At 33.5% G+C, this 13,837-nt stretch overlaps 2 protein-coding genes across 2 annotated transcripts; both read right to left on the reverse strand.

Moving 5' to 3' along the window:
- Nucleotides 1-1,878: 1,878 nt before the first annotated feature.
- LOC129918538 (trypsin-1-like) lies at nt 1,879-2,764 on the reverse strand. Its single transcript, XM_055999141.1, has one exon. It carries the CDS (start codon nt 2,713-2,715, stop codon nt 1,894-1,896), a length of 822 nt encoding a protein of 273 aa, XP_055855116.1. The 5' UTR covers nt 2,716-2,764; the 3' UTR covers nt 1,879-1,893.
- Nucleotides 2,765-11,494: 8,730 nt separating this feature from the next.
- Nucleotides 11,495-12,818, reverse strand: LOC129918608 (lectizyme). Its single transcript, XM_055999231.1, has one exon. It carries the CDS (start codon nt 12,489-12,491, stop codon nt 11,634-11,636), a length of 858 nt encoding a protein of 285 aa, XP_055855206.1. The 5' UTR covers nt 12,492-12,818; the 3' UTR covers nt 11,495-11,633.
- Nucleotides 12,819-13,837: the final 1,019 nt, after the last annotated feature.

Genomic DNA, 13,837 nt, shown 5'->3' on the forward strand with positions numbered 1-13,837 from the left:
TGTCAACGCGAGTGTCATCGTACCCGTCAACGCAGTGACAGCAGTTTTCGTTGACGATCACACGACGCACGCGACAAGTGACACTCTTGGGACAGATTGTGACGTCATTTTTACGTCAGATATTACGCGTTGAGCGTGTAATTATAAATAAACTTTAATGATACATTTATTACCAACAACAAAAAAAAAACTATAGTAACATGAAAATGACGTTTTGCAAAAGTGTAAATGCGGTTAGCGGGGAAACCACGCAACTTAAAATTAAATCATCATGGATTTGCTTTCGTACGGTCCTAAAGAACTTCCCTACAAAGTTTGAGCAAAATCTAAAATGAGACAGCAATTCCGATTGAATGCTTTCATACGGAATGACAGTACCTAAATGGTCCTTAAAAATTGTTATAATCGAGAGCGGTGAATTTTTTTTTTTTTACTTTCTTATTTGAACTTTTAATAATGCAGCCCTATACTCGTTTGACAGATTCATCGACTTTCCCTGGATTCCGAGGTTTAAATCTAATTTTACTCCACCATTACATAAGTACTAATTTAGTTTTTAGTATTTGATCCACCCTGAATCGATCAACTTTTTCCATTGATAACACCTGAAAACTGACCTGAAAATTTTTCTTACTATGTCTTGGGTGTCTTTCCCAAGATCAAGCATACAGGGTCATTTTAAAAAACAAACTAAAGTTAGGGTATTTTTCGATGCTGGATCTCATTAAACTAAAAACAAAACAAAAAAAATTGATAACTTGAAAAAAAACATAACAAGGACCGGGGATGTTTTTTTGTTAAACAAAATATTATCGATACTGGATTTTTTCTCCCATTTATTTTTGGGCACTCTCTTTTGGAAGAATCTTTCATATGGAAACACTCTATACCTACCAAATATGCATGTATTATCATTTTCTTATATTTAGGATTCAAACTTCCACGATTAGAGCTCTTATTAGAGAATTAGAGTGTTATCTCACATAACCCTTCAGTAACTAAAAACATTAAAAACACACGGAAGTGTATAATTGTATTGTTAATAAGTTGGTCAATTTGGGTTTAAACCAGTAAAAATTGTGCTATTAAACAAAAACGATACCAACCTCTTTTCCAAGATATAAATTTTTATGATAAGGACATACACCACAACACATTGTATGAACAAAATATTGTCCTGCAAAAACTGCGACCATATTTTGACTAAATTGCTAAAGTGCCTAAATTGCTATACCTACCTACTTTAAATTAAATTATTTTTTATTATTCTATAAACATACCTACGTACACGTACATATCTTTTTCAAAAAGAACTACATATTCAACAACATTTTTGTGGCAACTCAATACTTAGCTGAGTAAAAATTATGCAACAACACAATAAATTCCTTTAATTTAATTTATTATTTCAAATAATAATTCAAAAATTAATATGTATTTAGAAAGAAATTTGTTTGTAAACCACAACAAACGAATACTTTTCGTCGCTGTTAAAGAAAACCGGCAGAACTCAAAAATCTTAATTCTTCAGAAAGGATGTTTTAAATTTCCAAGTTTGTCAATTTTCCATAAGCCTGGTACGCTGTTCGCGCTAAATTTTAGCCGAGATAAAATTCACATACAAGTTTTCCATAATTTGTATGGGATTCATTTTAGCTCAGATAAAATTTTTCGATAATTTGTATGGGAGCTAAAATTTAGCGCAATCAGCGTACCAGGCTATAGGTAGGTACTATTTTCATAAAATGAAGAAAAAGAATCAGCTGTATCATAGGATGCAAACCCTTTAAATTTATAGGTACTGAGTTTACAAAACGGTAACTGTTAATAAAACACACATATTTTCAAGAAATGTAAATTACTTTTAAAAATTCTTTTTTTTTTTATTTAGAACTAAAATAAACTTGGCACTTTTTGATTGCTAAAAATCCATGAGATAAAATCGGAGACAAGCACATAAACAGAGGGTGAATTGGTTTGCCCACATGGAAGCTTGCCCCACGAAACAATTCCAATTAATGTGTTTCCCTGCATAAGTGGTCCACCTGAGTCGGATGTACAAATGCTTATTCCTCCTGTCAAAGGGCCAGTACAGATGTTTGTGTCATGTAGGTTAACTGACAAATCCTTTCCCAAAGCACTTTCGCACGTCGCCAAAGTTATGATTGTCACTGAACTTGCCACTTGCAGTGTTGTTGGGTAAATTGCCTCTGAAGATGTAGATGTACTGCCCCAACCATACAACGAAGCCGTTCCAGTCGGCACGGCACCAGCTGTTGGTAATGCAGCTGGTTTCACAGCATTAGTCCATGTGAAAGCAGTGGCAACATAGACCAATCCAATGTCGTATGGAGCTGTTCCCCCAACATAGAGATCGTTCACCACGTAGTAGCTTATGCTTCGTGTTTGTGCTGTGCTAGCAGTCCCACTTACCAGAATACTTCCTGCCAAAACTACCGAATTATAGACCAAATTGCTAGATGATAGGCAATGGGCTGCAGTCACTATCCAATTAGTATTTAAAATTGTTCCAGCGCAGTAATGTACATTTTTGGTGGAAGTTACTTGTTGCAAGGACACAATAAATGGAGCGCTATTGGCTGGAGCAGCAGACCCGCCAACAACACGCATTTGAAGCTTAGAACAATCAGAAGTAAAGACATTTATTAACAACAATATAGCTAGAGCAACGAAATCTCCATTCAAAATTGCCATGTTGTATAAAGAAGACTAAAAATGACATCAATGGCGTCGCATTAAATTTTTAAATGGTTTTGTATGTGCCCAGAAACTAAGATAAAACGCTTTATCTAAAAAATCAAAGCTATTTCAATGCTCTTGAAATTATATACCTACATATACTATACATGCATATGGGGAATCAATTACGTTGCTAGAGTTTGATAAGAAAACTGAAGCCCGAAATTAATTATTATGTGTTTACTTTCTTGTATTTCTTATTACCTATTTGTTTTCTTATCAAAGATAACCTAATGAGAGTTTTGTACTCAATAATAGCCTACTACTGCAACTCAGTACAGTAATAAGACTCGTAAGTATTTATTTTGTTTTTGTTTTGCGAATATGTCCACTTTTTGGCGAAAATGATTTTATAACAGTTTAAAGCCTAATTATTTCTTTTTATTCTCCGTTCATCCATTAACCGTCATATTATTCACTCTGGATTTAGTTTGGATTAAAGTTAATTTGAAATCCAATCCATTTAATCTGAATTTCATAAATCCAATGATTTAATTTTTTGTTCATATTATTCACTCAAAACAAATTATAATAAATTTTGTATAATTTGCATTTATCTTTATTTTTCCTTCTCAAAACACTTGGAAAGGCAACTGAAAACTGTGAAAATTAATTTTACATCTGGATTTATAAATTTAAACAGACTTCCAGAGAGCAGTTTAAATTTATTTGGATTTAACGTGAATATTATGGATTTGGATTTATTTTTGACATTTCAATTTCTTTACATTCAGATGTATTTTTTAAACTAGTGAATAATATGGCCGTAGATGACAGTTGTAATGATCAACCTGTTTGGTTTAAACATGATAACTAATAAAATGAGTATTTTTTATTGAAGGCTCTCAAATGTTTATTAACCCTTACCTGATGTTATGAAATTTACTGATATATCTAAAGTCGTGGGTCCAGTGGACCCAGGTGTTTTTAAATGATAAAACAAAATACAAAATTGAATTTTTTTACAAATTTCTTTATAAAACTTTCAAACATAACAATTTCCAAACCAGTTAAAAAAATTAAAAAAATGGGAAAATTAGTTTTCAAATTAAAATTTGCACTTCAAAATTCAGTCACAACCGGTATTTTTTAATTTAAAAAAAAAGGCGTAGGTGCCCTGGACCCACCACATCAGTTAAGGGTTGAAATATAAAAGAATTAAATAATTACAGTCACCCCTAAAAATAAAAGCATAAAGTATCACAGAAACAATAAATTAAAAAAAAAGCATTTGAAATTAAATTTCTTACAGTTAGATAGGTATTAAGTTTTCCGAAATCCATTTAGTTCGTGCATGCCTATTAAAGTTGAGCCTTAAAGGTGGATTTATATACATAATACATGAGTCTGCATTGAAAGAGTTTTTAAGAACCACGGCCATTCCAAAGTAACGGAGAAGACATATTGACCTTGTTTCAGTTTATCTCGTTTTGGAAGCAATCTTTTTTTCTTGAAACTTGGTAGATAGGTCTCAAGGGCTCATGATAAAGTTGATGTTCTAATTAAACTTAACCAACTTATTCGCAGATAAAGGGTAACGGAGAAGACGCGTACAATTCTTTTCCGGGAGCGGGTCATAATTCTGCTTGTCAAAATTCTGTACGACAAAATTCTGTGGGATCAAAATACTGTAATACCATAATTCTGTACGTCATTATACTGTAAATACAAAATTCTGTACGTCAGAATACTGTATCAACAAAATACTGACATGCAAAATTCTGTTTTGTAAAATTCTGTACGGCAAAATACTGTATATCAAAATTCTGTAAAAATGCTGTAAAAAAAATATCGTTTTGATAATGTAAAAAAGTGCGCGCGCACTTTTTTACATTATCAAAACGATATTTTTTTACAGCATTTTTACAGAATTTTGATTTACAGAATTTTGATGTACAGAATTTTGAAATACAGTATTTTGACCAACCAGAATTTTGCTATACAGAATTTTGACTTTCAGAATTTTGTTCCTACAGCATTCTGCACATACAGAATTTTGACATACAGTATTTTGGCATACAGTATTTTGAATACAGAATTTTGCAACATACAGAATTTCGACCCCAACCCTTCTTTTCCGTTACCGCCTTTTTCTGTTAATAATTTAGCTATTTTGAATTAGTTTTTTTTTTAAACTTCTAGAACTTCAACTTTATTATGAGCCCTTAAGACCCACCAAGTTTCAAGAAAAAGTATTGCTTCTTCACCGAGATAAACTGAATAATAAGCGTGAAAATGTCCTAAAAATGCAAATGGAATGGCCGACCACAGATGTTGGATAGAAAGAATAGATGAAAATGCAGAGAACTTCATAATTAAAGATTATAGGAAGATTACGGCGAAGACGAACATGTTCGTCTGCATCAGAGTCATGATGCAGACGAACATGTTCATATGTACTCAGGTATATATTGTAATGTTTTATTCCGGGTTCACAATAAAACTTATTTCGTTTATTTTAATTTCCACTTATATTTCCGTTCAAATAAGAACACACTTTATTTCAACTCAATTTACTTTTATTATTCGCTCAATCAAACACACATTTAAATCACTTCATTTACTACTAACTAGAGCTGTAGCAAATCGTATGTATTCGTTACTAAAATGCGGGTATTCACTTCAGTAACGAGTAACGAAACGTTACTTTCTAAACAGTATCGTTACTCGTATGTTTCGTTACTGGGTATTGAAGTAACGAAACATACGAAACGTACGAGATACGAAACATACGAGTAACTACGCGATTCCAGTTTCAATACTAAATCCGATGTATTTATTTATTTATTTATTTATATATGGAATTTTACACATTAAGATACAAAAATCTTATAAACTAGTGCAAAGTTATATTTAGAAAACAATTTTTAATCATGATAACAACTCATAGAGGCTTAAATAATTCAAAATTTGAGTAAAATATACATATATGTACATTTGTACCAGTTAACAAAATAATTTTATTTAATTTATTAAATAATATGCCTTTAGTTCCTTTTGAAATCCCTTCCTATCTCCAATGTTCCTAAAATGTCGTGGTAGAGAGTTCCAAAGCCGAACGGCGTAAACGAAGAACTGACGTTCAGACGTCAAACATGAAAAACGCGGCTGAAGGATCTGCGCTGTTCTAGTGGAAGCACAGAAAGTTATTTTGTTGAACAGATTCGGAGGTTGATGATTTTGTATAATGTTATATAGCATAGTTAATGATCTAAATTGCAAAAGCTTATCGAAGGTGAGCGTTGAAATTTTGTTGGAGAAATTAGATACTCTATCAAATCGCCGGATTCCAAAAACGTATCTTATTGCATTATTGTAAGCAACATTTAGTTTTCTTTTGCATATTGCATCGCATTTGCCGTATACCTCACATCCATATGTAAGAATAGGAATTATTAGTGATTTGACCAACACAATTCTGGTTTTTATTGGAGTAAAATACTGTGACGCCCATAACAGTGGCGTATTCAGGGGGGGGCTCAGGGGGCTCAAGCCCCCCCCAAGCCTCCAAAATCATGTTATTATTTAGCTGAATTCATCATAATCCACATGGTTAACTGAATCTTGAATGATCGAGCCCCCTCCAAATTCTGAAATGGTTGTTTGTGTTTGTTTGCGTAAGTGTCTTAGTTGCCCTTGAGGGTTGAGATCATTTTTTTAAGGATTTTAGTCCAATTCAGAATGCTTCAAATTATTTTTTTGGTATTTTGACGTCGAATTACATTACCGTTAAATTTTGCGAAGCTTCTTATGGAATCAAGCCGTATTTTATTGTCTTGAGTACCTTATATTTACTTTTTTTCAAAAATAATCTTTTTCTCAAAGATATTGGAAAAAAATTTTTTTTTTTATATCTCAAAATCTTAGTGGTCAACATTAAACATCAATAAGACTTTCAATGAAAATTAGTTTTTGAGACTTTCACGTCCTGCATTCACTTGCCGAAAGTGAAATAAGGTGTTCTGTATTTTCTCACTCATTAAATTTTTTTTTATCGAATTCAATTCAATGAATCTGCAATTTTTTGACAAAATATTATCAAAACTTATATTTTTATTGTTTTGTCGATAAAAGATGAATAAAAATAATTATTTTTATCAAAAAACAAAACCGACTTCCATGGATCAAAACTGGGTTTTATGGTTTTTCTAATAGTTTCTATGGCCAAAACTGAACGAAGTTGAAATAGGACCACATTGCAGCCCCCAGCTTTCCAATACAAAAAGAATTATTAAAATTGATTCACTCAATCCAAAGTTATGAGGTAACAAAAAAAAAAAAACAGACGAATTGAACACCTCCTCCTTTTTGGAAGTCGGTAAAAAAAAATTGAAAACATTTTCCAGCCCCCTCCAAATTTTTTTCTGGATACGCCACTGGCCCATAAGGAACGTAATACACCATATACTTTCCCTACTGCTACACTGATGTGGTTACTCCAAGTTAGTGTTTTGTTGAAAGTCATACCTAAGTTCTTGGCTGTGGAAACATATTCGATGGGTTCATTGTTAAGGATGATCGTGGGAAAATAAGATGTTGAGGTACTTTTCTTAGAGATGACAATACACTTAGATTTAGCTGAATTAATTGAGAGGAGATTTTTCTTTGCCCAATTAGCTATGTTTTCCAGATCAGCATTAATGCGACTTACACAATCTTCAATAAGACCGAGACGGCAGCTAATTTGAAGTTGAGCATCATCGGCATAGAGTTGAATATTAGAGTTACTAATGACGGATGGGAGTTCATTGATGTACAAGGAAAAAAGCAAGGGCCCCAAAATATAGCCTTGAGGTACTCCTGTAGGCACGGCTATAAAATTGGACAGTAGGTTGTTTGCATAAACCGCTTGTTCCCGACCGGAAAGATAGGAACTAAGAAGCTTTGTGGCAGTGGCAGAAAAATCAAAACAATTTAAAAGCTTATTGCACAGAGTATTGTGATCAACAGTATCAAAAGCACGAGAAAAATCTAGCAGTAAGAGAAAAGTTATTTGATCATTATCAATGTTTTGTCTAATTTCATCTACTACTGTCAGCAAAGCGGTAATGCAACTATGTTTTTCCCGAAAACCAGATTGCAACGGTGAAAGGGCATGAGTAGCGTATAAAAAAGAGTTAATTTGAATTTTCATTATTTTTTCAAAAGCTTTCGACAGATACGGGAGTATGGAAATGGGCCGGAAATCCTTTCCACTAGAATTTTTAGGAACCGGTATGATTTTCGCTCGTTTCCAAGCTGTAGGGAAAACACTGGTTGTTAAAATACTGTTGAAAGCAAAAGTAATGTAAGAGATACGAAATGAAGTGATACACTCAATTTGTCGCATTTCGCATCTCGTGTCGGTATCGTAACCATAGTCAGAATGCTAACTGCAGATAATTATCTGGAGTTTACTTTTGTCTCGATTAAAACAGTAGTGCCAAGGTTCAATAAAATCATTGTGTTATCGATAACACTGGTCAACAAGGTTTTTGCCACAAGAACCAAAACATACTTTTCTAGTAGATTTTGGGGTGCTGAATCCGAATCTGAAGTCAGAAAAATTTGATTGGCCTTCGTTTTTGAAATATTACCGTTAGAAAATGCTAAAAAACGTCATTTTGACTGTTTGTTGAGCTTCTGTTTTTATATGGGGTAATTCACTATAAACAAATTTGTAACGGTTATTATAAGAACAGATATTCTTCTTTCAAAAACTGTTTAAATTTTCTTATATCTATCTTAAGTTTCATTTAATAAGCCAAAGAGAAACTAAACTTAATCTAAAGTTTAAGTCACTGGTCACAGAATTTTTGCCACAAGAACTAAAGTATACTTCTCTGAAGGTTTCCGAGTTGCTGAACTCAAATCCGCAATCAGAAAAATTCTATTAGCCTCCGTTCTTGAAATATAACCGTTATAAAAAAACCCTTTTTTTGCATTTTATAACGGTAATATTTCAAGAACGAAGGCTAATAGAATTTTTCTGATTGTGGATTCGAGTTCAGCAACCCAAAAACCTTTAGAAAAGTATATTTTGATTCTTGTGGCAAAAAAAGTTTAATTCGGTTGGCCAGTGCTGTTTTTGATTCAAAGACCGCTACTTCAATTTTAAATATCTCGGGCAATAAAAGAGATATCGGAAAGATTGAAACATTTTTTGAAAGAATAAAACTAGCTCTTATAGGCACCGTTACAAATTTATTCATAATGAATTACTCCACATAAAAACAGAAGCTCGAAAACAGCCAAAATGACGTTTTTTAGAATTTTCTAACGGTAATATTTCAAAAACGAAGGCCAATCAAATTTTTCTGACTTCAGATTAGGATTCAGCACCCCAAAAGCTACTAGAAAAGTATATTTTGGTTCTTGTGGCAAAAAAAATGTTAAATTTTGTTGACCAGTGTAATTTATACAAAAATATCAAAAGAGACGTTTTTGTATTTTCTCTATTTGGCCGAAATATGTATATCCACGACGCAACCAATCTGTTTATGGCCTTGGTGTTAAGGGTATTGATATTTAGCTTAAGAATGTACAATAGTTTTTTGGTTTTTCAAAAAATTAGTTTATTTTCGGTGCAAAATTTTCAACACAAAAAAAGCAGAGAAAACGAGGTTTGAAAATCACTCTCAATAGAAAAAATAAATGAAAAATTGTTCGATATGGTTGTAATGAAGTGTTAATATTTCGAGATCTGCTCGTTGCACTTTTGATATAAAGGTCTCTAAAGAATTGTGATAAGATTACTGAAAGAATATAAACAAAAAATTAGCAAAGTTTTGTCTAAAAATTTGGAAAAAAATCAAAAAAGTTTCCACGTTTGATTAAAAAAAAAAACGAAAAAAATTCAATATAGCTACCTTATTACATGAGAATGCCGCAACTAATTTTAATGTTTATGACCTTAAAATGTAGCTTAGATTATAGAAATTGTTTTTGGTTTTTTTCAAAAAAAAAAATTTTTACACCCTTATACCAATGTACGAAACATACTTAAAATACCAAACATACGAAACGTATCAAATGTATATGAAATATACGAAATGTACGAAACACACAAAGCATGCGAAAGTAACGAAAGTAACGAAACATGCGAAACACACGAAACATACGAAATATGCGAAAAATGCGAAAAATGCGAAACATACGAAAGTAACGAGTAACGATATTATTGATGCGGGTACTAGTATCAAAAGTAACGTATACATGCGGGTACTCATTTTGTCGTTACTTTTACAGCCCTACTACTAACAATTTCCAACACTTTATTTCACTTTGTACTGCACTCTTTCACTTTCAAAATCAAACTGTATCCGGTCGGTGTCCACTAGAGTGACCGCAACCTTTGCAGGTTTTTAGAAAGCCGAAATTTCAGCTCAATTGGATAGGTCTAAATGGTGCCGACACTCGCTCAAAGTATCAAAAATCTCTGTTTCTTCACTGTTTTGCGAGAAGTGCTGACCTCAAAAAAGAGCTGAGGTGCAAACTCTGTTAACCATGAAACTTTCTGTTATGTAAGGTATTTGATCAAAATGTTTCTTGTATAATTTTAACTACAACACAAGCATCAGGGCACATTAAAATTAACTTTGAAATTTCAAAATCAGCCTAACAATTAAGAAAAAAAAAAATACTTACGAATTGAGAACATCTTCTTTTTGCAAGTTACTAAAAGAGGTTTCAAATTTATGGTCCAAAACTGATTCTTAAAAATAAAGCGTGGATATCAGTAAAAAAATGTTAATAAGCACCAAACACTTAATGTTATAACCCAGATTACAGGAGAATTAAAGGCAAAACTCAACTTATGTCAGCTTAGCTCTTCATAATATTACTGTCCTTTTATACCGGAATTTCGAGATTCGAGAATGTCTTCGAAAATTCTTGTCTTTTCTTCTCGAAACTTCCCTTACAGGAGGGGCGCTTCATACTTCCAGTCTAGTGGGATATTTTTTTTTGGGATATTCAGCCTTCAAGGGATTCAGCAGTATTAGGGATGTGTTCAGAGGGTAGGTAGTTTCTTAATTATTAAAGATAAGTTCACATTTCTACCTTTGGTGTAGTAGGTAGTGTGTTCAGACATTTATCTTAAAAGTAGTTCAGTAATTCATCGTTACAATATCTATACCCCTTTACTTTTCTGCGTGCAGATCCATGTAAATCCAGCATAAGTTTCTCATATACTTATGTTTGGATTTTAGGATATGCATTGGCTTAGCTCTGACCAAATTCATGCTTCAAAGATAATTCCAATTCAAATAAACTTATACTTACTCCTTTATGAAATTTTGACATAATTTTTATCTTAATTCACATTTTAGGCAGTTTGGACGAATGAACTTTTCAAAGAATTCGTACGGCTTTTAAATCACCTGCAATAGCATGACTCGTCATGTTCAGCAAAACCCTTGAATCTACAACAGTTTTGTAGACTTTAGCGATAGCCCAAATGAAGAGAGTTGTGCCGATTTCATATGTAGGTGAAGAATGGAATAATGCTGAATTTTAATAAAACTTTTCTTCGTAATGGTCAGCTGATAGCATGAAAGGAAGTATTTTTTTGTTGCTGCACTACCTTCTGAGATATTTTAGTGTAAGTCCACCGATTAATCTTGCCATGTTTGTCGGTGTCCGATAAGGTTTCACATATCATAATTTATAGTCCAAAACAATATATCCCACATAAAATGTGTCATTTCATAATCTGAGAAATAAAAGTCTTATCACTTTGTCAATAATTTGACAATTTTTGGTTTCTATTCACATAAACTGAATTTTATTTGTGTTTGTAAATTTAATACATACATATATTGTTTAACATTCACTTATTTCTATTTAAAAATAAATTTGAGATCATATGACTATAGTTTGATTTTTCGAGAAATTTATGAGTTGCAACTTAGTTCAGCATTCTTTATTGTATTACTGATCCAATCGATGAACGATGAGACTTTTACGAACACTGATGGCGCATTCACTTGACCACAAGGCATTTTGCCCCATGATACAATTCCAACTAACCTAGACTTACCAAAATATACACTTCTTTGAACTAAAGGTCCTCCAGAATCCGCAGTGCATATGCTATTACCTCCATCAAGTGGACCGGTGCACAAATTAGTTTCATGCAAACACATTCCGACTTCACCAAGAACTCCTTCACAGAGTTCCATGTCAAGAATGGGCATATCAGTAGCCTGCAATTCACTTGGAAATAAAGGAACTGCAGTTGTTGAGATGTTTCCCCAGCCGTAGAGTGTAGCTGCTCCATGCGCCAAATCATCTTGTTGTGGCAATTCTACTGGTTGCACGCACTCAGTAAATTCAAAAGGAGTTTTAGTGTAAATGAGAGCGATGTCGTAAGGATTAACACCACCCAGAAACAGTTCATGCTTTATGAACAAGTCGATATTGCGCCGTTGTACATTATGCTCGTCCTTCGTGGCATGAATGTCATGACAACCAGCTACCAACACGGAATTTTCAACAACTTCCTTCGAATCTAAGCAATGAGCTGCTGTTAATATCCAGTTTTCATTGATGATCGATCCGGCACAGTAATGCAGAGATTCGCCTTCATCTGTTACCATTTGAATGGACACAATGTAGGGAGCAGAATGTGGTCTTGCTTCCCTTTTGGCAAGGGTCTCGAGAGGCCAGCTGTGCCGTTGGTGTGTTTTCTTTAAGTATGCGATCCGATCTGGGAGATAATTTCCCGTTGCGTTAAACTCGGCCGCCACCATGAACGCGCAAATTCAACAAAATAAAAATTATACTTTTTATCATAGAAACTGATAACATTTCAAAAAGCTCACTACGCCAATTATTTGTTCTGGACGATTTGCTGTAGGTCTGTACAGCCCGACGTTTTATAAAACTTTGTGTTTACTGAGGGCTCGGGAGGTTGATTTTATAGCCTTTCTTTTGCAGTAGCGTTTGTGAGCATGGGTGGATTAAAGTTCATTCAAAGGCGCTAGTTTTCCGTTGAATATATCTTTTTCTTATGTGACTAGCGTAATGAACAGTATTATTTGTTAAGAGGCTAAATAGCATCGTTTTGGCAGCCATGAAGAAAATACAACTGAAATCTTATTCGATGCAGTACTGTACCTAGTTCTTAAAACGATATCCAAATCAATTACCTTTTTGAGGTCTCTTATCTTTATTACAGACAGCCCAAAAGGTCATCAGTTTTTCTTTGCTAAAGGTGTAGTAATTATAAGTGAAGATCCTACATCCATGCAATGAGCGCTGGGGGTATAGGTTGATGTTCTGCAAGAAAGAGAGTACGGCATAAGCGTGAAAAAGACAAAATACTTGTGCTCTATATTTTCTGATCCTAAACCTGTGCCTATTTCTAATTAATTTGAATGGAGTATGGAGTACTGGTTCCCAAGTGTGAAAAGTTTAATAACTGGGATCTATGAACAGTAGCAAAGTTACTCAATGATCCCGTAAGCGTTGAGTTGGGAAGGTTCTACACAGCGGTTGTGACTCCAGCACTCGCATACGGATCACAATGGAAAATGTACAGAAAATATAAGAGTAAGCTAACTGCAACTGAGATGAAGATTCTTTCTGCGACCAAAACCTGAAGTTATTTAAATTAGGATGGTCCTTAACCGGGACATGAAGTTGGATAGCCGCCATCCGTTTAGAAAAGTTGAGAAAATAATTCCCTATTTTTTTTTTAATTTTTAAGGAAAGAAGTAAATCCTTCCTCTCCCGGACTTCATTTCAAACTTACATGGAAAACGTATTCTTTGATTTGAATAGGTACTTTTATATGGAGTATTCCATTAGACTTGCGAATTGTACCAGGATATTAGGCAGTTGAAATAAAAATCCGCAAAAACTAGAACTAATTCGTTACTAGAACGACTTCGATATATGAAGGAAGGTCCATTCCTATTATAAGAAAGAAGGAATCAAATTTTTACATTTTGCGAACCCAGCTTTCTTTTTTAAAAACAACCAAAATGTATCCCGTACCGTAGGCAACAATATATCTAAAGCCATCCCTGACACTGTCATTACATCCAAGCCATTAAAAGCATGTTAATCGCTGTTTTATCAGATTAAAATTTTG

This window comes from Episyrphus balteatus, chromosome 4 (assembly GCF_945859705.1).
Source record: "Episyrphus balteatus chromosome 4, idEpiBalt1.1, whole genome shotgun sequence".
NCBI classification, from domain to species: Eukaryota; Metazoa; Arthropoda; class Insecta; order Diptera; family Syrphidae; genus Episyrphus; species Episyrphus balteatus.